Genomic DNA, 26,455 nt, shown 5'->3' on the forward strand with positions numbered 1-26,455 from the left:
ATTTTTGGAAAAAGGCTGCAATGAAACAAAGAGTGAAAAATTTAAAGGGGTCTGAATACTTTCCGTACCCACTGTACTGTATCTACGCCGACCTTTTCAAGAAGCTGGTTGAAGGAACCAAAGAGGGACGCTGTGTTGACACAAGTCCACCACCGCTGGTAAACTTTGAAAAAAAATCTTATTTTGCACGACTACATATAAAACATTAATAATAAAAATATTCTCTTTCATTAACAATGTAAACAGCTTAGTCGGAATATCGTCTTTTTGGAAAAAGGGCAACAACCGGAATATTATGTGCATATAAACTTAGTCAGTGTTGGATCTCACTGATGTTCTTTTGGTTGAAAGGGCAGCAACATCTGCTAGAAAGTCTCCCTAGAAGTGTGCAGCAGATCAATGCCCATGGTTTTGGAATGGGAACAACATATGGGTGGAATGTTCTTGTGTCCGCATACTTTTTGCCACGTAGTTCATCTTAACTGCCATCAATAGACATCTTATTTCATCACTATGTAATGATGAAAGAAAACTTCTCTCTATCCGTCTGTCTCTCTCACCAGAGAACACTCCAGAGCAAAGATGGCGGCGGGTCCCGTCTTCTCCAGCGGCTCCATGCGATACCTCCACCTGCGTCTCCTGAAGCTGTCCGTCTTCCTCGGCTTCAAGTGGAACCTCCAGCCGAACAGCGAGGCGTACTCCCAGCCCTCCCTGTCCGCCTCGTCCGGCCGCTGCTGTGAACACACACACACACACACACACACACACACACACGCACACACACACGCACACACACGCACACACACACACACACACAGTTTTTCAGCTTCTCTTTTGCTCATTTGTGCAACTGCACTGCCATCTAGTGGATGGAGGAGGAAATGTGTGCTGCTCACAGATGATGAAAAAAAGCTAATAATCAGTTGTAATAGATAAGAAAAGATAATTGATCCAGTTAAACAAAGCTTTACTATAGAATAAAGAGTTTTATCTTCGCTTTTTTAAAGTGTTTTACAAATGATGTCTATAGCAATATACAAATGTTTGCATTAACATAATTAATGTAGTCTAGAAGTCGAGCATTTTAACTTCCTTTTTTATAATATATTTATCCTTTTGTAATGTTTTGACTCACATGTCTTTTTTGTCTTTATTATTATATTCTTTTATTTCATTCTCACTTGTATAATGTTTTCTAATTCACATATCTTATTAATTCTCATTGGTCAGTTGCTGACCTAAATAATTTGGATTGTTACTACTTCTTAATGGTTTTAACTCATGTATTATTGATTTGTCTGTTTTTTAATATGTTTCCTCATGCATAATGTTTTATCATTTCACAATCCAGAGTGTTTGTGGCGGCAACTTTCTTGGAAGCTCACGCTCAAGCAAAGAGTAAAGATTTAAAAAGAGATTTAGACTTTTTCACATATTTGCAACTTTATTTCAGTGGAATGTTTGTGATATCTAATTCTATATTTATTTAACGGTGAAAGCGTCTACGATTCGACTCCAGCCGGTGACCTTTGTTGCATGTTGTGCCTCTCTCTCTCTCTCTCTCTCTCTCTCTCTCTCTCTCTCTCTCTCTCTCTCTCTCTCTCTCTCTCTCTCTCTCTCTCTCTCTCTCTCTCTCTCTCTCTCTCTCTCTCTCTCTCTCTCTCTCTCTCTCTACCTTGCGGAGAGCATCCATCCTCTGCTGGTCTCGCCGTCTCATTCGCGTCCATCGTCGTCTTCGGTTGGTGTGGTACATCTTCTCTGCCGGCACCCACGACTTGGGACGGCGATCCGGAGGGATGGTGAGGCCGTACTCCCAGCCTGGACACGCGGGTGGAGAGAGAAGAATTCTGATTTTACTCCCGTAAAAGTACTAACGCAAGGATCTGAAATTACTTATTCACTTATAATCAGCAAAATGTAGCGATACATGATTTTACATGACATCATTAGATTGTTAATGCTGATGCATCAACTGCTTGGGGTTTTAACTTTATTATATAAATATATAGTCTCAGGGTGCTGAACTTGGGGTGAAACCCTCCATGCATGGTGAGGGGTTTTCTCTATTTTTTTTGGTATGAACCCTCTGAAAAATCAGGCAGAATCAATGTCATTGAGTAAAAACTACAACAATTCCCTCTAAAGTGCTATAAAGTAGGAGTCTACATTAGCAGAAGTATTTTCAAATGGTACAATACTTCAGTAAATACACTTATTTTCCATTAGTTGAACACAAAGAGAATGGGACTTGTTATTGCTATGTAAATAATTCAGCTTTTGTTGTGTTTAGTGTGTGTGTGTGTGTGTGTGTGTGTGTGTGTGTGTGTGTGTGTGTGTGTGTGCACCTTGATCATCCACAGCCCTGTTGAGATCTTCGCACCACTCCACCTCCTCCCATACCCAACCTGCAGGACACTCCACCTCGTCCTTTGGCACCGCCTTCTCCCCATTCTGACAACACATTGAATTTTTCTTTACTGTTTTTCAGTCTTTTTTTTTTGATTTCTTCATTTATTTTTACATTTCAGTGCAGTCAGATTTCCCTCTGTTCTTGTACTGGAAATGTTTTTTGGACATATTAAACTTTCATTCTTGTGAAATTGTTGGTAAAACGATGGCAATGGTTAAATTGGCTAACCTTTTGCTGTTTAGGAAATGTACACACACACACACACACACATACACATACAGACGTGTGAAGCCATCAAATGTTTAGACATTTAGAATATTCACACCCACGCACCACGTCAGTGTACCCCTCCGGCATGCCAATCCACTGTCCGCCCGGCAACCTCATCTGGTTTTCAAAGACTTCCTCTGAGTAGGTCATGTGGCCGGCGTCCACGTCATACAGCATTCTGAAAGAGAAGTCACTCTTTTCTAACTAGAAAAAAAAAAAATAGAAGACTAAGACAAAATACCCAGAAAATATCAATCATGGAGATATGAGGTTCATTGGTTGAATAATTTAAATGAAGTGCCTCCATCTTCAGCTGTTATGTTCAAAGATTGAGCCAGTGTGTACCACTACAGATTCGTTAGTAGCTAGGGGAAACATAGGAATTTGAGTGGATAAGATTCCACCCAAAGAGTGCAATCATGTCAAATTCAAGGAGGCATAAAAAGTAATTCTTGAGAAAAAAAAACTACCCATATCAGCCTGACACACGCACACACACACACACACACACACACACACACACACACACACACACACACACACACTTACGTCTTCTCGGGGCTGATGTACCAGTCTCCGGCCCAGGCCCAGCCAGGAGAGGGCTTGAAGCTCTCTTTGGGCAGTTTAATTCTTCCAGTGACATCACTGAACTTGGGGTAGGTCAGACCTGTAGTTCCCCAGCTGCCCACCAGGGCGAGTCGTGTCTGGTTCTCATACTGCAGAGAGAGAGAGAGAGAGAGAGAGAGAGAGAGAGAGAGAGAGAGAGAGAGAGAGAGAGAGAGAGAGAGACTTAAAGCCCCTATGTGAAGACGTTTTATGAGAGTTAGTTGCAGCCCCAGAGTGTATATGAGGTATATTCTGATCTTGACTCTCAGATCTTCACACCCAGCAGCAGCAGTGTGCATCTTACCGTCTCAGCAAAGACCGACAGTTTCCCTTCAGCGTATTGGTTGAAGTGTTTGACATCAGCCGCCAATCCAAACCAGACTTTGACCCTCAGCTGTCCGGGAAGTTTGGCCTCTCCGCCGCTGCCCTGTGGGTTCTTCACAACACATCATGGTCAGTAAAACTTTATTTCAGATGGTAATATATCTGTGTGTGACAGTGTGTACCCTGAGGAAGACAGTCTGCAGCTGTCCGCAGTGTTTCCCACAGTGCTGCTGGGAGAAGATCACAGTGTGTGCGGGGATGCGGTGGTACGCCACCCTGCGGTCGCCCTGCAGCATCCATATCACTATGTCTGGGAGACTGTTCTGAGGCTGGGCCAGAGAAAGAGAGAGAATTTGTATTTTATCTGACTTTTCATTCTTTCTCTTTGTCACATACCATACATTTTCCAGTACTATGGAGGACTGAAGCTACCACTACTGAAAATAAATACATGGCTCAATAAATACATGAATGAAAAAATTAAGAAGAAAATGCAGAATCAAAAGCTTAATTTATCAATAAGTAAAGTTAATTTGAAACGCAACGAAAATGGAAAGGATGTTACAAACATCATCTCAAAAAGTTGATTGAGGTCCACAGAATTTGTTTTTTTGGCAAAATCTTTCTTTTTGGGGAGATAATATGTCTGTTTTATGACTATTCAAATTTTTTATGGGAAAGTTGGCATCACCATGGTGCATGGCTACTTCTCCAGCTCAGCTAATGTAAACACCTCTAATTCATTACTAGAACATAATGGGAACATCATAACGCGCTCACCTCCTCGGCCATTGTCCTCAGTCTGGCGGCCCAGTCCTCTGCCTGCTCCATCACTGTGGAGAGCTCGGTGGCAGGGCCGTGCTTGAGAGCCTGCGCAGCCGCAACGATCTGCTGCAGGTGGAGAGTCCGAACGTGCCTCAGCGAGCGGTCCAGAGGGGTCGCACACTGCCACTGGTCGAGAGACGGCAGCTCTTCACTGGACAAAGAGAGACAGAGACAAAACACAGAAATGCTTTGTATGTGAACAGAAGTGCAGCATCTATTTGCTGTCAACTGGAAGTCTGAAGTCATCTGAACATAACCAATTTGCAAAGAAAGATTAAAACTAAGACAAAAAGTGCAATATTTGTCTCTAAAATCTAGTCAAGTAGAAGTTTAAAGTAGCATGAAATGGAAATACTCAAGTAAAGATTATTTTTTGGGGCTTTTCCATTTATTATAATAAGCTAGGCATGAAAGGGGGAGAGAGATGGAGGATGACACGTAGCAAAGGGCCGCAGGTCGGATCCGAACCAGAGCCGCTGCAGGACTCAGCCAACATGGGGCGGACGCTCTTACTGGGGGAGCTAGAGGCCGGTCCTAGAGCATAAAAACTCGACAGTGACATCACACGGTGTATACCTGCAGTCTGTGATGATCTGATCCAACAGCTCGACCACTCGGAGCTCCACGTCATCCAGATCAGTGCCTGCCTTCACCTCCAGCTGCACCCTCTGCAGGTTTGCCTCCTGAACACACACACACACACACACACACACACACACAAACACACGCACCATTGTATTGACAGAAAAGATGCTAAAGGTAAATAAATGTTGCCATTTTTCTTAAGAAATTCTTATTTTCAAATTACACATTTTCAAGGTGTACAACTCAAACATGTCCAAAGAAAGATGGACGTGCAGAGCGAGATACAGCACACACCAATCTGTCTATGGCGGCCAGCAGCATGTTGAGGGCCTCGATCCTCGGTTTGATATCTTCCCACTCTGAGGACAGAACCACCACTGGTTTAATGTTCCCCCACGGGATGTAGTAGTAGTGGCAACCTGGAACACACACAAGCACACAGACGATACACTCATGATTAACATGGATGAAATCATCCAATCATCACAAACATCATTAATTGGGTTAATTAAAAAATATACTACGGGGGCTACTGCAGTGACGAAACGTAACTACAGCTATAGTAAAATAAAAATGAAAAATAGATGCTTTTGCAGCTAAAATAAAAAAGGATATTCTAAACCAGTGTGCACCACACTTGTGTCTTTTTGGAAGCTTTTGGAAAGAACAACTTTTTAATACAAACTAGATTTAATTCATTGCTTTTTTATTATTTTACTGCGCATGTACACCACTTTACAAATTTGAGTAAAGTACTTTACTTTACAAATACATTTAAATTACTTACCCAAGCAACTTATTGCACATTTACACAGGTGTGTCTGAATTTATAGCACATATATAGACATTTTGGTGCTTTGCTACCAATTAAAAAAAATGTCTGTAGAGTTCACCTGGACTACACTGTTCCATTAACAACCTGACCTTTGACCTACCGTCAAACACAGCCCTGCTGAACTGAGTGGTGGAGGCCAGAGGGAGGCAGGTGTAGTCAAACTTGTTGCCGTAGTTACCGATGCTGACCTCAAACTGGATGGCGTCGTCGACATCCTGGAGGAGCGTGGCCGAGTAAAATGCCACGAAGAGAGAGAACTTCCTCTTCCTGAGGAACTTCTGTTAGACGGAGGTAGAGATTTATAAAGAGTGAGCGATCAAACATTTCTTTGTCTCGTTCAAGTGTTTATAACCTTCTTCCCTCTCACCTCCACCACCAGCAGGTCATCTGACGGTATGTCTCCAGTTTTCGGCTCCGGCTTGTTCGCCAGTTTTGTAGTTACTTCCAGTAAAACTCGACCTCGGTAGGCCACGCCCTCCCCCTGACACACAGAACAGAATGCATCTTTAAAAAGGAGCAGTATTCTTTAAAATATAAATATATTAAGGCCACAAAGACATTAGTGTAATTACCAAAAAAACAATACAATTACTGAGAGGCCTGTAACAGGCTCTACTTTGAAAGCGCTCGACTTCACCACACCACGGACTGTATGGGTTGCAGCTGCTGCAGTAATGGGCTGATCAAATGTTACAACACTTGCGGTATGCACTTGTATTGCACTATAGGCAAATAATTTAAAAAATAAGAAGAATGCTTGTGGTAATTAGATAAAAAAAATTACCATATTTAGGAATCGTTTAACTGGAGAAGTTTCAATACTACTTTGTACTGGGTTATTTTGGTTAAAAAAGTACTGAGTACCGATACCTAGACCAAGTTGACGTGTGAAATAAACACATTAAAAGGTCAAATCAAGTCAAATCAGCAAGGCAAAATCAAGTTCAGGGTGGTATTATTTTATTGTTTCATTATTTTATACCGACTGTGTTTGAAAATAACCAATGTCACGTTACTTTTCCAAGATTGAGTGCTTCGTGTGGGTCGTTGAAGGCGCTGAACTCTCTGGGGCTGCCATACAGGTTCACAAAACAGGGACCGAACGTTGGCAGGAAACCAAGACTGTCGTCAACTGCAATGACACAAAACGGCCAATAGATTTACGGCAGATTGTGGAAACCATGAAAATTAAGAAATGGCTGATTGGTTGATGAAAGGATGTGCATTGGACAAAAAGTATTCAGAGAGTTTCATTAAAATCAAGCCAAGATGGAAACAGTTAAGAGTTCAAAAGAATAAGAAAATATATATCACAAACATAATGTGAAACAGTTGAACTGTTTCAAACAATGTAAAAGTGGTGTAGAGAGGATGGAGGACGTACTGCCAGAGTGGAAGTTCCGTGGAGTCAAGTCATCTGAATGCGTAGAGAGGAAGGATGGTTCAGAATCACAGACAGATGTTCAGAGTCAGACAGAAAAGAAACTGACGTCTCTGAACGTCACTTACACCCAAACAGATGCACGGGACCACTACCAAAGAAAACGCTCAACAGCCAACGCAAAATCAGTTAGCTTGTTTCAAGAAAAAAATTCACACAAGACAATAATGACACAAATTGACTTCACTTGTAGTGAAATAAAGTTACTTTGTATGGTGGCTTTAAGGTGCTAAATGCTGATGACTCGTCATTAGTCACGTGATATTTTTTTAAACAAAGACAAAGAACAAATGGCACTTGTTTTAATCTGGGACAAGAGCAAGACAACTGTGAGGCACTCCGAGGACCAGACACGCAGGCAATGTTAGTGGTCAGCACAAAAACATCACCAGGTCACTCTTCATGCATGTCACTGGAAGAAAAAAAACGCCCATGCTTTGTTACGATCACAAACCACGGATCCATCAGGAGGTTTAAGACTTGAGATTTATAGAATCAAATCCATACTGGACTCTTAAATCAGAAAGTCACGCTGTGTTTATCAGAGGTCGCTTAAAAAATGTATTTATGTTGATGGAAACTGATGATAAATCTTTCCTATTCTCCATACAACACCAGGCCATTCCTGTGCCCTGGGCATACTGGTCTGAACTGAGTCAAACTGGTCTACTCATAAGAGCAACACACTCCAGTTAGTTGGAGAATCCAGAAAAGGACCAGAAAACCAGAGCATCTCAAGGAAGGAAATCAAACTATAAACTAAACAAAACCAGAAAAGACCAGTTAAGTAGAAACACTTCAGTGCAGTCAAAGCCATCCAATTCGGTCAAAACAAGTCCAAACCAAACTGGCAGGGTACGGTCCAGTTCAGACCAGTTTCGACTGGTTACTTACCATCTATCTCACCACCGGGCGCGGAGATCTTAGACATGCAGAGGTGGGTGGTGCCGATGACATCATTGTGACTGGCTCTGTCCCTGAGATAAGAGAGTGAGAAATGTATTATGTATGTAATGTATACAATATACGATAATGTATGTAAACAAACACAGGCTATAAAAATCAAGCTATAGCCCACAGCTTATCACAGTTGTCTTGATGTTTCTCTATATAATATAAGTAATACAACATGTAGGATTCACCAGTCCAGAATTCTGATCCTCATCTTCTCACACATGGAGGGAAACTGGAAGGGAAAAAGAAAGAATATACTTTATGATGATAACGATGAGTTTACCTGTCTTGGTATAAAGTTTTATAATGACGTGTGTTTTGCTTTGTTTGTGTGTTTGTGTGTGCGTGTGTGAGTGTGTGTGTGTGTGTGTGTGTGTTTGTGTCTTACCCTAATAGGCATGACCAGACTCTGGTTCCATTGTGGATTGGCATTCTTCTCCAGAATCTTAGTGCACACCTGAATAAAAGAAAGAAAATACAATATACATTACATTAAAATGTTTGGGTTCTGTATTTAATGTTGGGTTTGGAATAAATTGCTCGGTTCACATGACGCACAGTTTTGCCAGCAAAGTGGATCTCCACCAGAGGATCCACCAGGTTCTTCCTGTTGCTGTCAAAGCCAAGAATCTGCCTCATCCCGTCCATGAAGGCATCGTCCACTGCAGACACGGAACAGGAAGAAATTAGAGATCCCTTGAGCTCTAATTTCAAACTAGAGCTATATAACTGCAGTAAATCAGTTAGTTGTCAACTATTATATTAACTGGAAACAATTTTGATAAAAGGATTAATTGTTTTGAGTAAAAAAAAAAAGTCTTTGATTTTAGCTTCTTAAAATGTGAATATTTTCTAGTTTCTTCACTCATCTATTGAGGACGTCATCTTGGACTTTGGGGAACAGTCATTGACATCTTTCACCATTTTTCTGACATTTTATAGACCAAACAACTAATTGAATCAACAGATGAAAATAATGGTTAGTGGCAGCCCTGATAAACACAAAGACTGAATTGAAAGATGAAAATAATGGTTAGTGGCAGCCCTGATAAACACACTCCAGAGACTAACTCTGCGGCAGGTCTTCAGCTCTGAAGATCCTCAGGGTGAAAGTTGCTCCTCTCAGAGACAGACCAGCCGGTCTCAGCAGGTTTCCTTCTATGTCTTCTTTATCCTCCACACACTCGCGTTTATCAGCCTGGGAGTTACACAGATACAAATATCTACATACGTTCATAAACAAATAAACACCTGCATTTATTAAAAGCAAGACACAAACATGGAATATGCGATCAAGAACATGCGGGTAAGAAATACTCGTCTGATTACTGGTTTTATTAAAGTTTTTTTTTTTTTTTCTCACTGTGAACCTCATTATATAATACGATACTTCCCTAATAATCTACACAGTTGTAAATAAAGAATCTAAAAATAAAGTCCACATTGCCCAATAATATGCAAATGCTCTGTCTGTACATGCATTGTTAATAATAATAACAGAATAGTGTAATATTCTACTATAACACCTTCAAAGGAGCCATTCTGCAGAATGAGTACTTTTAGTACATTTTTTAATTCTTCAAGACTTTTTTGACTGTGGAATTTCTAATTTTACATACGTCTTCCACCACTGAGGCAGAAGATAATGCCAAAACATTTGAGGGACTGAAAACTGCAACCATTAAAAATATTAAAAGGTTGCTATTCTTATATCTAAAAAAACTAGTAAGACAGAAAACAAAGTCAAATTATGTGTGACACCAGATGAACGGCCATGTTGTTACTAGGCTAAAATTACTAGGAAGTTTCAGCCTCAATTTTACTTAGTCTTACCTATGGGACTTTGGGTATAAATGCTATCATGAGAATGCTAGCAGGCTAACATTTCTATGTTGCAGTAGCATAAAAACTACATTTGAATACGCTAACATTTAGCTTGTACTATTAAACACCCAAGGCAACATGTTAACATTGTTCTTAGGGTAACACCAACATGCTTGTTGGTTTCTAATGTGAGGAACAAATATCCTCATAACGCTGTTTTGCTAATCGTTGCTTATCCATCCAGACTCACCGGTGGCTCGTCTCCAGCTGCCAATACCAGCAGGCTGACCTTAAGGTAACCTTTGACCCCGGCAGAGAGGTCATCGGGGTCGCACAGCAGTAGCCATTTCCTCAAGAAGCAGTGTCCTAAAGGGAAGGGGGTGGGCACAAACTCCAGCTAACCAATAACATACTGGAACCAACAACTTCAAAACACGAACTAGGATCTAAAAAGACTTTCAGCTCCCTAGTGACAGTTTTCCCACCAATGCAACACCAAAAAACCCAAATGTCCACATAAACGCAGACTCACTGTGCTCATTGTAGACGGTGCCCACATCCAACTGTAAAAATAAGTAAACCCGTTAGATGATTTTGCTTTTTATTTCATTATTTCAAATCATGACCACAGAGGAAGCACAACTTTCCATTTTACGCAAATGTTTGTACTCAACTATATCTCAGAGGTAGATTTTTTTTTTATTTTACTTTTTAATCCACTACATTAGTCCAACAGCTTAAGTTATTTTTTTAGATGACAGTTTTTCATCCCCTTTCCTGTCCAATGAAGAACATGGCGGCACTTACTAGTATTTTTACAGTGTAGTAGTACTTTCACTAACGGTATCTGAATACTTCGTCCACCACTGTCCAGCATTAAATATTGAATATCTTTTTATCAGTTGGAACAAACAAGTGCATTAAAATGACAGTTTACCTTGAATTCACCGATCACAGCATCAGTTCTGAGTGAGCGAGAGTCGCACACCTGTCAGGCAGATAGAGAGAGTTTGCATTTTATCAAGGGCAACAAAACAGGAAAATCCAAGAACAAAATGTAGGTCAAATGAAGCCGACTCACAGTGATGAAGATGGGTTCATCAAACAAGTCTGAAGGCGTCTCAAAGAAGTTCAAGAAGAAAGTCTGCCGAGAGGAAAGCAGTTTGACAGTTTCAGATATGAACTGTATTCTGGCAAGTTATTTAAAATGTTTGTATTTCTTGTTTACCTCATCAAAGACGGGGTTGTTTCCCTTTCTGATGCGGGTCCTCTTGGTCTGCCCGGCTACCGTTACCTTGACAACAGGCTTGATGTTGATGCCCGGCAACTGTCGGCCCTCGATGATCCGCACACGAACCTGGACAGGAAGACATATGAGCAGGGACTTTCAGCAAATAAAGTGTGTACAATTTAAAACTGACAACTAATCTATAGCTACCAGTAATTTTAATAAAAAAGCATTCATTTACGGCCAGAGTCATAATAAACTGGCCAGTTAACAATGTGTTCAAAGGCCAACGTACTATGCGTATGTCTAAAAAAAGATGTTAGATACTGTTAGATATGTTTGGAGGACGCCAGGCACCGCTCATCAGCTGGCCAGTACCATCCCTACAGTGAAGCATGGTGGCGGCAGCATCATGCTGTGGGGAGACATCCTGGAAGAGAACCTGCTCCAGAGCGGTCTTGACTTCAGACTGGGGCAACGGTTCTTCTTTCAATTAAGACAACAACCCTAAGCACACAGCCAATATCAAAGGAGTGGCTTCAGGACAACTATGTGACTGACCCAGTGTGGCCCAGGCTTGACTCCCATTGAACATCTCTGGAGGGATCTGAGACTGGCTGTGCACTGATGCTCTCCATCCAACCTGATGGAGCTCGAGAGGTTCTTTAAAGAGGAAGGGGCAAAACTGGCCATTTAAGATAGGTGTGCCAAGCTTGTGGCTTCATATACCAAAAGACTTGAGGCTGTTTTTGCTGCCAAAGGTGCCACAATAAATTATTGAGCAAGGGCTGTGAATACTTATCTACATATTCTATTTTTGTTTTGTTTTACTAGCTTTCATTATTTGTCCAATGTAAACTTGTTTTATCCATTTATAATAAAGCCAGCTCAAAAACAAATTAACTTGTAAACAAACATTGCAAAAGAAAAACTTCTTGTAGGACTAATGGCCTTTGAGTTTCAGGCTATGCTATCCAGGCTTTCTAGATACCTGTAAGTCCTGTGGTTTGTTGGGCAGCGGTTTGGGCTGACTGCTGGCTCCTCTCCTCCGTTTCCTCAGCCCTCCATGGGTGTTGTAGGATGGGGGCGAGCGTTTAGGTGTCTGAGCGGTAGGGGACTCCTGGCCCGAGGGCCCCTGAGGACCGACGATGACCATGGAGCGTCCGTCGTCGGGACCCTGGTCCTCTGTCGGCTCCAGCATCATCATGCTCTCGGTATCCTCCTCGCCCAAAGTGTCCAGAGAAATCACTACATGGATAGAAGTCAAATTTACTACAGCTAACAAAAATGAGACATAAATATCAAACTTTTACATTCTAATTTGATCAAAGTGTTTTTCCAGGGAGGGTACAGACTAATAGATTTACTTTAATAGATTTTAAATGACAAATGATCTTACTTGTGACAGTGTCCAGCTCCACATTGGGGTTGTTATAGGGCAAAGTTTCCGCGTGGGGAGTAGAATGAAACATCGGAGCCGCTCCTGCAGGAGGTATGTAGGAAACCTGCAGGGTCAGCGTGGCCTAGTGGAGTCAGAAAAGCATAGTTATAGAGTTTAATCAGTGCTGGTACAAAGCTTAGGCAAGAAATATGATGTTAACATGAAGTTTTAGATTCCAAAAAGTGTGAAAGAAAACAAAGATAAGGATCTTATGTGCAGGTGTGTGAAGTCATCCCTAAACAAATCTGCAGATTACTGAGTTCAGTGGAAAACGTTGGTTAATTTTTGAATAACACATTTTTTGTTATACTAATGTTTTATTCTGCAAAATTACCTGTTTCTGTTAATTCTTTTACTCTCAACTGAATGTGTCGTTGGGATCATTCTTGCACATTTTGTTTTACACGTTGGTGAAAAAGCAACTCAAGTAATAAGCTGTAATGTTTCTGTAAACAAAGATATTGGGCACTGCGTGTGTGCAGCAGCAACATCTTCTGATTCCTGTTAACAGGCTTATAATTTTACAGCTGAAAATGTTTTTAGATGATCATTGTTGATCAGGTTTTTCCTGTAAAAAATACACTTAAAGGGCCCCTGGTTAGCTCAACTGGTAGAGCAGGCACCTATATACTTAGAGGTTCACTTCTCGACGCAGCGGCCCTCTCTCTCTCTCGGCTTTTTTAGTCTAAGCTGTCCTATACAAATAAAGGCCTAAAAATGCCCCCCCCCCCCCCTAAAAAAGAAAAGAAAGGGTCAGATCCACTCAGACAGTTAGAGGAAGACTTTGTTTTGGGTTCAGGAAATGAGGATGGGAAACACAACGCTGTTTCATCTGCAGAAGATGACTATTAGGTGTGTCCTGTATGTGTGTGTATGTGTGTGTATGTGTGTATGTGTGTGTGTGTGTGTGTGTGTGTGTGTGTGTGTGTGTGTGTGTATGTGTGTATGTGTGTATGTGTGTGTGTGACATGAATCAGATCCACTCTGACACTTAGAGGAAGACTTTGTTTTGGGTTCAGGAAATAAGGATGGAAAACAGAACGCTGTTTCATCTGCAGAAGATGACTGTTAGGCGTTGCCCACCAAGGTGTGTGTGTACGTGTGTGTGTGTGTGTCCGTGTGTGTGTGTGTGTGTACGTGTGTGTGTGTGTGTACGTGTGTGTGTGTGTGTGTGTACGTGTGTGTAGCTTGTAATTCCATCTATGTGAAGACCAATTTGAGTTTTAGATTTATGATACAATGAGATGACTTTTTTTAAAGTCTATAGTTCTGACTTATAAAGTCTCTATTTTCCGATCCAGGAAACTCAGAGTGATTTACGATTTGTCATTGGTTCAATGCGATAAAATGTGATTGTGAATTACTCGGTCTGTGCGTGCGTGCCCATGTGTTTGTGTGTGTATGTGCACTCACCCCTGTGTTGTTTCTCTTCGTGTCCAGCAGGGAGACGGTGAAGGTGGCGGCCAGGTTGGGAGAGTTGAGCACGTCTCTGAGAGCCAGCCGGGTTTCCCCCAGAAACCTGAACAGACACAAAAGTATTGCATTTGGTACACGAGTACTCGGACACCTGCATCTCATTTTAGTAAATCATCAATATTAATATAGTCTTTTTCATGTAACAAAGCTTGTAAGGATGTACCAGCCACCCCACATAACAGAAACATCACTAACAAGGGTTTAATACTGGGGCTTTCTACCACATATTGCATTGTGGGAATGACAGAAATTCCATTGTGGGAATAACGTGTTTGACGCTATAACTTTGACAGAGATGATTCAGGTTAGTATTGTTATTTTCAAGATGGCAGTCAAGTGTGCAAACACAATTTATGAAATTACAATTAACTAACACATAAACACATTTATTAAATGTATGCTTCAGCTGCAAACATGCAGTGATATCAAACTTCTGGTAAAGCAAAGGAAAGCATAGAGGTCACGCTGTGGTCTGAATGTACCGTGAGAGGCGGATGAATGGATCCCTAAATCAATCAACAGTGAATGGGTGGAAATATGAGTGAATAAGTACTCTACGACTACAATGAGAGGATGAAACGACTCTTTCAGGCCTGCCCCTCCGCCTCTGAAGGAACTCTGAAATGGTTGACAGTTTGACAAAGCAAAACGATCCAAAAATAAACCATGGGGACGTTTTCATAAAACAAACAAGTCTGGATCACCGACCACACCACCATGTCTCAGTCTCACAATGCCACAGTTCTTATCTCAATTCCTGTACTCTAAGCTATGGGAAGGATTTATCACACTTCTAAATTTATTTATGATTAACAATGAATAACCCTAAGTGTAAGTATGTAAAGAAGAATGTAAGAAAATGTATTGTATGTAAAAGTAGGGTTGGGCGATATGGAGATATTCAAATATCACGATATTTTGACCAAATGCTTTGATATTGCATATATATTGAAGGGTTGACAATTATTGATTTCACAAAGCATTTACACAATGAGTTTTGTGATATATAATCATAAATAATGTGGATATAATGATTAAGTGGGAAAGGGCAAATAACAGAACAGCTGGAACAGTCTGGTAGGTTCAGAAAATGGCACCACTTTACAGTATTGCAGCTTGTAAAACCAGAAAAAGACACCACTTGTGTCATATTACGATATTACTATATATCCAAAATTAAGATGATATCTAGTCACATGTCACGATATCGATATAAAATCAATATATTGCCCAGCCCTATGTAAAAGTACCCTTCTCCTTGATCCATGCAGCGATATATTTATATTTCACCAACTGATATCTAGGTAATCAGCTATTGGTTTGTCTGTAATGTAAACAAAAAAAATGTTTGCATGTATTTTTATGTTGCTAATTTCTATAATTTCTTAAAATTGCTTTTAAAATATGATGTTCGGCTTAGAATTTCATTTTTTTTTGCATCACTGATGGTCTATTAAGAGGCTAAACTGCATCAAAATGAAACATTGAAAACAAATTGGAGTCGTTGTTGTGAATTGTAAGGGATTCATGAGAAACGTGATCATTTCTAATCTAAGAAACAGTCCTTGATTCAGACAAGGTAAAAAAAGTGTGTTAAAAAATGATTTTGTGTTGATGATTTTTGCTGAAAGAAAAGAAATCTTTGCAAGTAATTCCTGTATTTTTTATGCAACACTGCCAATAGCTGCAAACACTTGCAATGCATAATGCACGCACAAACGCACACACGTAGCATGCATACCTGTTTCTGCCCATCTTCTCATGGTCTTTGACGACACAGTGTAGCTCTGCTCCAGAATCCAGAGGAATCCCCTTCAGATCCCATTCAAAACCCTGACAGAGAGAGGGGAAACAACATGAAAGCAAGCATGAAAATGGTATCTTGTGAGAAGAAATCTTGTGGGGGGGGGGGCAAGGTTAAGGCTGGGGATGTGGCCTTGACCAACTGCCACTTCGCTGGTATGAAAGCCATGATGTCTCTCTCTCATGGGTGGGCCAAATTCTCTGGGCGGGCAAAGCAGAGAAAGAGGAGGCAACCTTGCTCCTTATGACCTCATAAGGGGCAAAATTCCAGATTTGCCCATTTGAGCTTTCATTTCCTCAGAGGCAGAGTAGGATATCCAGGGCTCTGTTTACACTTATCTCCATATCTAGCCACTGGGAGACCACAGGCAGGCTCATAAAGTGAAAATGTCATGTCATGGGACCTTTAAGGCCACACATGGCAGTTATGATTTTCCAAACCGCTCTGTGAGATGGTTGGGAGAGTTAACATCCAAAAATCTGAATCCGTTTTCCTGGCCAAGTAAATGTGAACACCTACAGGGACCTACAGCTCTTTTTTGTTCTCAAAGGACATGCACAGAAATGCACATAAGGCTAAAACCAAGGTAATCAATTTAAACCCTGGAATTAGTTGTAGGCAATATACAGGTAGGCTTACTTAGTGGAGTAATAAAGCTCGCCTCTGTTACTGCTCCACTTTATGATTATAAGCCTCATCTTTCAGCTTTAATTTGAGTAGCCTACTGTCCACCAACAGCAATAGCAGATTCAGTGTTTTCAGTATTTTACTAACTGTTAGCTAGTTGTCCAAAAAAGCAAACAATATACGGTATTTGTAGGTGTTTAGCGTAATTTACCTCGTTCCAAACAGGGTTAGGGTTGTTCTTGATGATCTTTGTCTTCTTCTTAGACCCTGAATCAAACGGAGAAACAGTAACATTGAGAGTTATGAAGCAAAAGAAAGTTCTTAACACTGCTAACTGTGCTGTACTTAGTCTCGACTCACACTGTTATGTTACCTTAACCTTAGCAAACTGTTCGACAGCTAGCTAGGTAACGCTGGCTAACTAGCAAGCAGGTCATTTAGCGTAGCTAGCATCTCTTAACACCTCGTTTTGTTTGCTACATAGCATGTTGGCTAGCTAAGATGCTAATAAGGTGTTTAATTAATACTTAGGCTAATGGTGATTTGGTGAGTTGGTGAATGAATGAGTGCGTGTGCGCGTGTGCGTGTGTGTGTGTGTGTGTTTGTGTGTGCCTGCCTCAGGGATGTATTAAGTCAACGGCCTGTCTCCCTGTTATCTTTCTATGGCTTCCTGTAAAAAAAATTTTTTAGCTCTTATTTCTTGTCTGTTGGCCCTGACAAGACTAGGGGACACAGACACACACAGATTGACTCACACACAGACACACACACACAGGAACGTGATGTGAATTATTACATTAGGGGACAACTATCATGATTTCCTTTTGGTAGCCTATTACTCAAAGCTAGGAACAGAAGAGAGATTGAGATGTTCTTTCCAGATGAAAGGAAATAGAAACAATGAGTATTGTCTGTTTTTTAGAAGCGACTCAATCATTTCCAGAGAATAACCACTGGACAACAACCAGGAATAGGAAAACGAGTCTACAGCCGTCAACATGCCAACATTCTCAATACCTGTGCTAAGTTGCTGATGCTTAGCAGGTAGACGACAGTATAAAGTTTACCATGTTCACCATCTGAATTTTGCATGTTATAGCATGCTAACATTTCGTTATTAGCCCTAAATATAGTACAGCTGAGGCATAAGAATGTCAAACCTTTTGCAGGTAGTTGGTCATAAACTAAAATATTGGATAAAAAAAAGCATTTGACCTTTTGATGGTGCTAGATATCAAGTTAAGGGATCAACAAAGTTATTACGATTCATCTAGAGGGCAACCCGATTGAATTATTTAATGACAATCCATCCAATAGTTGTGGAAACATTTCACTCAAAACCACAAATGTGAACCTAGTTCAGGCTTTAAGGATTGGTTACCAAAGTCATGAGATCTGTTCAACAGAATTAAACATGTAATCCTTCAAATAAAATGGTTGTAAGGGGGTCCACACTGAAAAATGTCAACAAATGTATAGTGGATTGCCATGACATTTTGAGGATGAGGTTTTTCTGACTCTGGTCTGACCTTTCTTTTAGCACAAGCAGCAAGTCAAATGTTTCACTTATCCTAAGTAAAATATAATGCTTCTATTTCTATTTATTGCTTCTAGCACAGGATTCCACAGTGCCAGAACCATGAATCCCCCGGGCCTTTAAGCTAATCAGCCTTTTAGTTTTGCTTTCTGAAAAGAGTTGAAAGTGCATGTTTTTTCTCAACAGTAAGAGAGATTGAGTCAAGAAATCAATAAGATGTGTCAATAGTTTAGAAAAAAACACATAACCAAGAAATGACCAGCCAAAAATTAGTGGTACACAAACTTGATGCAGTTCCTCTAATGCATGTATTCTTAATGTTCACACACCCAAATTATTTTTCTCCCTGCACACGTAGAGAATCGTTGTTTCCTTTCCTGTTTTCCACACAGTCGCAAGAACACACACACACACACACACACACACACACACACACACACACACACACACACACACACACACACACACACATACAATCTTTCACAAAATAACATACGTAGATGCACCTCCGTTCTTGGAAGATATCTTTTAAAAAAAACTCCACCCTTCCACAGAGAGGTCATTAGGGTATGTAGTGTGTATGTATGTGTGTGTGTGTGTGCGTAGGTGCGTACGTGCGTTCATGTGTGTGCGTGTGTGTCCAGATTGGGTATCTGAGGTTGCATCTCTGAGACAGGAAGTGGCACAGAATAAACTTCCTGGTTGGTTCAGCTTGGCACAGTTTCTGTCGTGAGTCGAGAATAGACCGCACAGCTGTGAATTGTACGTATGGCAAAGCTAAGTTTAGACATTGGTTTGGTGTGTGAGTGTGTAAGTGGTTGTATGTGTGTCTGTTGATTATCTGTGGTCTGGTCAAAAGATAAAAAATTAGAAGTTTTGTGGCTGGTTTAAAAGACTTAAAACAATGTTTCTGTACATATTTAAAGAAGAGGATTAGAAAGCATGTGTTGCACAGTAGAAATATGTTGGTTTCCAAAACTATAACCTCTGTATACATCTCAAATTTCAGCAAGGAATGGGGTTTTGTCAATGAGTGGATCTTTTTTTCCAACTACTGAACCAATCCGAGCCTTTGTTGGGACTGCATCTCATGAAATATTAACCAGTAACTAACCACTCTTGACAGTATTTGCTGACCTCAAAGTGCTTTAACTTGTTCTGGGGGGGGGGGTCAGTACACTCCAGCCCAGTCTCATGGGAGTTTGTGAAATGGTCACGTTATTAAATTTATGTACAGGTCACGTTAATGTCGTTATTTTCGTAGTGCCGATTACGCATTTTGAGCTAATATATTTAATGGGAAGCCTATTTTGTGATCACAGAGCGATTACGGCACTGAGTAGTATTGAAAAGCCGAGGGAGGTTGGTCGGGGGGGTGGATGGGTCAAACAACACAGCACTTTCACCGTAGAAACCGGGGATAGAGTCTCGGTGTGAGTTGTTGTCCCCGTCCCGCGTGAGGCGTTTTATTTCCCCTTTGTTGCGTCCCCCAGAGCAGCCCAGTGTCATGGCAGTTCGTGAAATGGTCACGTTCGAAAATTGTGACCTGTACACAAAATAAACGAGAAAATTGTGACCTGTACACGGATCATTAAATCCAAATAACCTGACCATTTCACTCTGAAATTATTGATCACTGGGTGTGGTGAAAAGTGCAACAGAGTGAACAGTGAACCGTTGCATTTCATCCTGGTGTTAACTTATTTCAACACTGTTTTCTTATAAAGAATCCAGAGTTATCTTCTGAATTACCGAGCAGGTTTCCATCCACCTGTTTCATGTAAATGATACATTTGCATGTAAGTGTCCATAAACTAGCTGTGACACGTCCTGATACTGGGGAACCATAAACTCTGCAATTATCAATCTATTCTCCAATGACAGGACACCTTTTGTGTGTAATCAATTATTTAACAGCTCAAATGTCTTTAGGAACTAATACAAAACTATGTATGTATGTGTGTGTGTGTGTGTGTCCAGGATATAGTGTACTTAGCACAGGACCGGGGTCCGAGGTGAAGTAGCAGGGCTGCCAGCTTTTATTTCTGGTTTTGACGGAAAACAACACCTACCGTTCCAATAACAACACTTTGGGCGGAAATCCTGCCTTCAGCACACAAAACACAAGCACATGTTCTAACATGTACACGTGCTGCATGACCTACACCTGCCGACACTTGGCCACAAACCGATGTAAAAGGGTACAAATAGGACAATCATGACATCTCCACCCGTTCTCTGCTCTATCCTGCTCATTCATTTCAGACAATCAAGACATCATTGTTGCCCAGTCCATGCGATAAACCACTCTAATAAGCCATCATATTACATCAAGCCTTGTTCTGAGTCTTGTCTTTGCATCTGAAAAGGAAATTGTTGCTAAAGATGACACCCATTGCTGTTGCAGTTTGCAGTGTTGCAGTTTCCTTCCTTTCACCCACTGAAAATTTGCCAGACAATATTTTGGATTGCAACAATCACAGCAAAGTCTGTCCCGCCCTCTATGATGATTATAAATAAAACCTTTGGATAAGTATTTTCATTTTGACGGAAACTAAAGTGAAATACAGATTTATTTACCAAATTATAAGATTTCTCCCTCGGTTAAACATCCACCTTCTCTCTCTGTCTTTTCTCTCTCCTCACATGGCTTCCTTGCTTTTTATTATGCCATCTGTAATTTCTATAAATGGACATGGTATGTGTTTTCTGGAGGGGAGGAAAATCTCTCTCTTTCTCGCCGTGATTGAAATTCCTTAAATTGTTTCAACCCAGAAACACTTGACATTACCTTCCCATCAGACTTAGTGTACCGTATTACTCCCAAAGACAATAAAAAGCGGTTTTATAATCTACTGACCACCCTAAACGTTTATTCTTTCAGGTGGTGTTTGATTTCAAATACAATCTACATTACAGTATAAACACCACATATTCAATTTAATTTGTGCCTCCTGCTCCACACAACACGTATATAATGATGAACTCTCACAGAAAAATGCCATTCCTTGTGTTTGTTACATTAGTGAAAAAAACTGAATCATGTAATAGTCTCTAATAATATAAAGCTAAAGCTATTTATTTATTTGATACTTTAACATCACTTTGCTGATAATACTTCTGCACTTTTACTTAAGTAATATTTTGTAATCAGGACGGGTGGGGGGTGGTTGTGTGTGTGTGGTGGCACCAGGAAACAGTGTCAGGACAAAGGCAGGAAGTTAAGAGCAGAGCTCACCTAATTAAGGATGCAGACACTGACTTGTGGAAAGTGCAACAAACAAAAAACTGATTGGAAAAAACAGAGCAGGTAGCCAGGTCACCTTAGCCTTGGGGGAATGGGTTCTCCCAAACGCTCGAGTTAAGCAAAGGACAGATGTTTCTGGCACCCATCATTTAGATGAACAAATCATGGCAACTCTGCACAGATGGTATGGAAGCAGCGTGCATTTGAGTGATTTCAGTCATAATTGGAATAGGCTACTTTTATCTTGTCTATTGATTGTAAAACAAAGGTATCAAGATGGATGCTTTTTTTTTTTTACTGCAAACCAAACCTACCTACAGGTACAACTAAAGTTACCTAATCTTAAAAAGCACATGCTATGCAGGGTTACGACCATAGACGATTAAAAGAAAGGGCCAACAGATCCCGTTGCTCTGGACGGAGACCAGTGAAGTCATTTGGAAGCACTTTTCCAGCGATGTGAGCAACGTGTCTGAAAGTTGTAGGTCTTCTGTTAGTTGTGCAAGAGAAATCTCAATCATTCCCAATTAGCAGAGATGGCGAGGTAGGTATATGTTAGGAGATAACATAGGCACAAGCTAATTACTGCTGATTAAAATGCCAGTTAACATTAGTAATTAAACCTGAACAGCTGCGCACTTCTCCTGTACTATACGGTAATCCCTCTTCTGTGCAACAGTAATTCGCGTGATTATGACACAAGCGTTTTTAATCGTGTTTTTACAAAAACGTCTGCTACGGAGCCATAACGTGAACTACAAGGTAATGGAGCCTTTTATACATTGTCGTGTTGCTTTAGAAATAAACAACGGACAAATAGAGTCTTTAAACGCTTCAGATGTAAAGTTATTCACTGTCAAAGTGGCGCCAAAACAAATGGAAGTCAATGGGATGTTTACGGCAGGTGAGGGCTTGGTAGCATCAAAATGGCGCCATGGGAGTTCCACTTAGAGAGGAGAGGCTCAGCCCCTTGGTTATGACTGTGCTCCAGTAGGAAGTTTACAGCCTCTCTCAAAGCAACTTAGATATATAACTGTTGCAACAGGAAACGCCCACCCAGAGACCTTCAACTCAGATGCTGTTTCCGCAGATTTGTCAATATACGGTTTTATATCATAGATGTTTTAAATAGTGAGGAGAATTACATTTTCAATTTTAAGTCACAAAAATGAAGGCTTGAGAATAGAGCAGTACATGAGTACTGCTAGATTTACTCGAGATTTGAAAAAAACTAAAATGCTGGAACAAAAACATTAAAAATATGAGCTTCAGGTAAATGAAGATTTGACTTCCTCTCAGTGAACTAAAACTTGAACACAGTCTTGACTTTGTCTTGACGCCTCGTCTTAAAAAACTTAAAGTGTTCATATTATGCAAATTTTTAGGTTGAAAATTGTATTTAGAGGTTGTACCAGAATAGGTTTATGTGGTTACAAAGGGACGAGCGTTCGTCTGTGAAGTAAAGGCTGGACTACAAAAGAGCTGTTTGGAGCAGTTTGTCAACAGTGTTTTCTAAGAAAGATGGTAAGTCCCTTTGGGGTGGACGTTGGGCTTTGTAAATCTATAACGTGTACATAAAAGATATACAACACGGAAAAAGAAAAGGGAAAAGCAAAAAAAGTATAATATGAGCACTTTAAGACTTCAGATTAGGCCCAAAAGACACTGTCTTCTGTACCTGTTGTGAGTCCCAGTCTTGTTTAAGTTCATGCTTAACAAGAGCTATCTTGAAGTTGAGTTCACGCAGATTAAAATGAACTCACATTCATGCATATGAATTTACTAGTTTTACTAACAACCCCCGGTGTTGTGTGGAAGTCTGTACCCCCGTCGGATAGTGTTTCCTGTCCTGTGTCCTGTTAAAATCACAGACGTTCAGTCTGTGGTTAAAATGCATTGTGCTCCCTTTGTGGTCAGAGTTAGGGATGTGCTATGTTTCAGGGTTAGGTGAACTATACAAAAGGTATACCTTAGTAATATCTTACTACTGTTCTGTGAGTGATTTTTATTTTTATTCTTATGTATGTGTGATACATGTGTGTATATGTGGTTGGTGTGTTATGGTTGTCTTGCTACTGCATGCCTTAAATTTCCTTTGGGATGAATAAAGTATCTATATATCTATCTATCTATCTATCTATCTATCTATCTATCTATCTATCTGTCAATCTGTCAGTCTATCTATCTATCTATCTATCTATCTATCTATCTATCTATCTATCTATCTACCGATCCCTTGAATCTCCCGTGATCCTCTTACCTCTGAATGTGACACTAGCCAGAGGGTCAGCGTGTCTGAGGTTGTTCGCTCGCTGAAGAACGCAACGTAACATGGCTGTGAGCTCGGCAGAGTTACAGAAACTTGTGAGGCTCAGAGAAGGACTTTGCTTTGGCGTACTGATAGGTGATCCAGTTCAACAGGTGATCAAGATCCACGGCCGGACGAATTGTTGCTCACATGACCCTGGTTTGATGATTTATAATGGCCGCCAAAACTAACAAGCCAAAGACCAACTATTGGCAAAAATAAAAGCCCTTCTCAGTGAAAAAAGGATTGTTCTCCGAGAGAAAAAGATATCCACCGCTTGAAACGAATGAATCTAAGTCTTCCACAAAGAGAAATTAAATTTAAGGGCTTTTTTCTTTTTTTTCAAACGATTGTCACTGAAATAAAAGTCCCAGCATCGCAAAACAAACACGTTGAAAAACAAATTATCCAAAGACGATTTTCCAGCTCCAACTACAAAATAAAAGGTCTTTCCCCAAGGCTGGACGTGTCTTCACAAAGCCGGCTTCTTCCTCGTTCTGACTCTCTCTAAAACACTCGCACACACACCTCATCCAGAGGAAATCTCAACATTTCCTGTTCTCTTTCCCTCTCTTGTCTCCTGGTTGTTTCCCTATCTCACCCACATCTTTGCCTGTACATTCTCCCCAACCCTGCCCCTCTCTCCGGCCTCGAGTCCCTGTTGTCCTTGTTTTAGTAGATCTTATGTATTAGTCCAATCTGGTGTCAACAGTCAACTGTCAGAGCCTCTCAAACCCAGGGCAGCCAAAGTAATCTTGTGGGGGGGTTGTACATCTGTATATGGCTTTAAAACTTTAAAGGGAGGATTTTACTTACATGTGTATACATAAACTCAGGGATGCAGGATCACACACTCAACTTCAAAATCAAAACCAAGGACTCTCAGGGACATTAAAAAGCAAGTTACTGTACGGTGTAAGTATGATGTATTGTAATATACAAAACAATTAAACACAACATAAGATAAAAAAGTTAAAATGCAGTAGTTTGCTTCACTATTTACAGTACTATAGTGGCTATATTGTGATTTTTTCACAGTAATACTTAGACTAGTGTGATTTCAACTGTAATACTTAGACTAGTGTGATTTTGTCACGTTGACAACGTTGTAATGTAACTTTACAGCATTATGTTGTAAGAATCATATAAAGTAGTATTACTGTGAAATCTAATGGAAATAACTGTAGATTTCACAGCCATTATTTACAGTGTGCACAAGAAGCGTGATCAACTGGCCCAGGTCGAATGACTCTGTACGCTACCGGATAGTCCTTCAACCAATCAGAACGATCCGGGTGACGTAGCAGCGACGGCGGCACCGACGGGTTGCTGGGCTTCGGTGCCCGCCATGTTGAACGTAAACCAAAAGCTGCGTGGTCGCTTAAACCCACCAATAGCGTGCCTGGTGGATGAGCCAGTTAGTGATTGGTCCCCGCCTCTGTTACGGAGGCCGGATGGAATAATGTAGAGGTTTCAAATCACCGGCAACCCCGCCCGGGTCGGTCCTTCACGAAGAAATCCAAAAACCTTTTCTTTTACATTTTGAAACGTCTAAACAAAATTTTACTCGCAAGGCCTATCATTTTCAAGAACCGCTCGTGGAAGAAGTATTCAGATCCTTTACTCTTAAATATGAGTACTAATACCGCAGAGTAAAAATACTTTCCTACATGTCAATGTCTTGCTTCCAAAACCTCATGCAATCCAATGTTCCTTGTCCGTTTAGCCTCTTCTGTCTGATGTTTCTGGATTAATAGTCCTGCTGCATTCATGTGCATGGTTCATTTTATGCTATAGATGTTTTAACATTGTGATAATTTTAACTCCTTTACACACTGTTGGCTACTTTAATCTATAGCAACGCGTCATGTGAGATGCGAGATGTGAGAAGCATGTATCTCTAAGAAGTTGAAAGAAAAACTGCCATCTGAAAAGTAACTGAAGCTGATCGGGTGAGCGGATTATTCTAGGAAACTTTAACTGATCATCTCTTCTCTGTGTAAAATAAATAAATAAATAAATACCAAAAAGCAAAAATAAACAAGTCTAAATCAGGAGCCAATAGGGAGGCGGCATTAAGTTCACACAGATGTGTGAAAGACGTCTACAGAGCACCACCTGCAGACAGAAAGGGTTCAGAAGCTGTTGTCCACATTCTGGGTTGCCAGGTTTGAAAATAGCTTGTGCCTGTGTTTGTCCTGTCGGTTTAATAATAATAATAATAATAATAATAATAATAATAAAGCAGTTATAAATGTTGGTAATCCAACAATAAATAGTTGATGAGTAGATTGTGGTCCAGATTCACTACAGCCTATTTCTGGAAGGAAGGGTCCGATCAGTCAAAAGTTAAGAAATGAAAGAAATAACAACAATAAAAACAATTGAATTGTCCAGATTTGCTTTCTTAATTTGAGAAATCTTTAATATTTTCAGATTTGTCTTCTTCCTCCGACATTACAAAGTCTTAGTGGGAGACATGATGCAGCAGTTTTTAAGAGCAGACACAGCTCAGCGTTCAAACTGATTAAATATCAGATATGAGCCAGAGGAGAGAGGCTGCAGATCAGTGAGCTGCTCTGGGATGCCCAATACAAGCACAATAACCAGGATTTGTCCTGATATGGAACATGACGGAGTCTACTGTGTGTGTGTGTGTGTGTGTGTGTGTGTGTGTGTGTGTGTGTGTGTGTGTGTGTGTGTGTGTGTGTGT

At 40.5% G+C, this 26,455-nt stretch overlaps 1 protein-coding gene across 9 annotated transcripts in view; it reads right to left on the bottom strand.

Annotated features, from left to right (window-relative positions):
• The window catches only part of dysf (dysferlin, limb girdle muscular dystrophy 2B (autosomal recessive)), a 77,612-nt gene extending 53,376 nt beyond the window's left edge, over positions 1 to 24,236 (bottom strand). For 4 of the 9 annotated variants that reach the window (XM_034857019.1, XM_034857020.1, XM_034857017.1 and 1 more), the window contains exons 1-30: positions 23,695 to 24,236; positions 16,862 to 16,917; positions 15,961 to 16,052; positions 14,157 to 14,262; positions 12,702 to 12,825; positions 12,294 to 12,550; positions 11,303 to 11,431; positions 11,156 to 11,218; positions 11,012 to 11,062; positions 10,607 to 10,637; positions 10,325 to 10,440; positions 9,322 to 9,448; positions 8,809 to 8,912; positions 8,639 to 8,707; positions 8,439 to 8,482; positions 8,191 to 8,273; positions 7,240 to 7,272; positions 6,872 to 6,987; positions 6,223 to 6,336; positions 5,956 to 6,133; positions 5,315 to 5,439; positions 5,012 to 5,118; positions 4,391 to 4,586; positions 3,793 to 3,939; positions 3,591 to 3,722; positions 3,230 to 3,396; positions 2,744 to 2,858; positions 2,346 to 2,451; positions 1,676 to 1,818; positions 561 to 734 (exon numbers count right to left, since the gene is read on the bottom strand). In XM_034857019.1, the coding sequence (XP_034712910.1) occupies positions 561 to 734; positions 1,676 to 1,818; positions 2,346 to 2,451; positions 2,744 to 2,858; positions 3,230 to 3,396; positions 3,591 to 3,722; positions 3,793 to 3,939; positions 4,391 to 4,586; positions 5,012 to 5,118; positions 5,315 to 5,439; positions 5,956 to 6,133; positions 6,223 to 6,336; positions 6,872 to 6,987; positions 7,240 to 7,272; positions 8,191 to 8,273; positions 8,439 to 8,482; positions 8,639 to 8,707; positions 8,809 to 8,912; positions 9,322 to 9,448; positions 10,325 to 10,440; positions 10,607 to 10,637; positions 11,012 to 11,062; positions 11,156 to 11,218; positions 11,303 to 11,431; positions 12,294 to 12,550; positions 12,702 to 12,825; positions 14,157 to 14,262; positions 15,961 to 16,052; positions 16,862 to 16,917; positions 23,695 to 23,767 (3,378 nt within the window). In that variant the 5' untranslated portion in view covers positions 23,768 to 24,236. Of the gene's footprint in view, positions 1 to 560; positions 735 to 1,675; positions 1,819 to 2,345; positions 2,452 to 2,743; positions 2,859 to 3,229; positions 3,397 to 3,590; positions 3,723 to 3,792; positions 3,940 to 4,390; positions 4,587 to 5,011; positions 5,119 to 5,314; positions 5,440 to 5,955; positions 6,134 to 6,222; positions 6,337 to 6,871; positions 6,988 to 7,239; positions 7,273 to 8,190; positions 8,274 to 8,438; positions 8,483 to 8,638; positions 8,708 to 8,808; positions 8,913 to 9,321; positions 9,449 to 10,324; positions 10,441 to 10,606; positions 10,638 to 11,011; positions 11,063 to 11,155; positions 11,219 to 11,302; positions 11,432 to 12,293; positions 12,551 to 12,701; positions 12,826 to 14,156; positions 14,263 to 15,960; positions 16,053 to 16,861; positions 16,918 to 17,010; positions 17,183 to 23,694 lie in introns of those variants that run through there. The other 5 variants (XM_034857022.1, XM_034857023.1, XM_034857018.1 and 2 more) reach the window with 3 other exon arrangements.
• Positions 24,237 to 26,455: the final 2,219 nt, after the last annotated feature.

Source organism: Etheostoma cragini, chromosome 19 (genome assembly GCF_013103735.1).
Source record: "Etheostoma cragini isolate CJK2018 chromosome 19, CSU_Ecrag_1.0, whole genome shotgun sequence".
Classification (NCBI taxonomy): Eukaryota; Metazoa; Chordata; class Actinopteri; order Perciformes; family Percidae; genus Etheostoma; species Etheostoma cragini.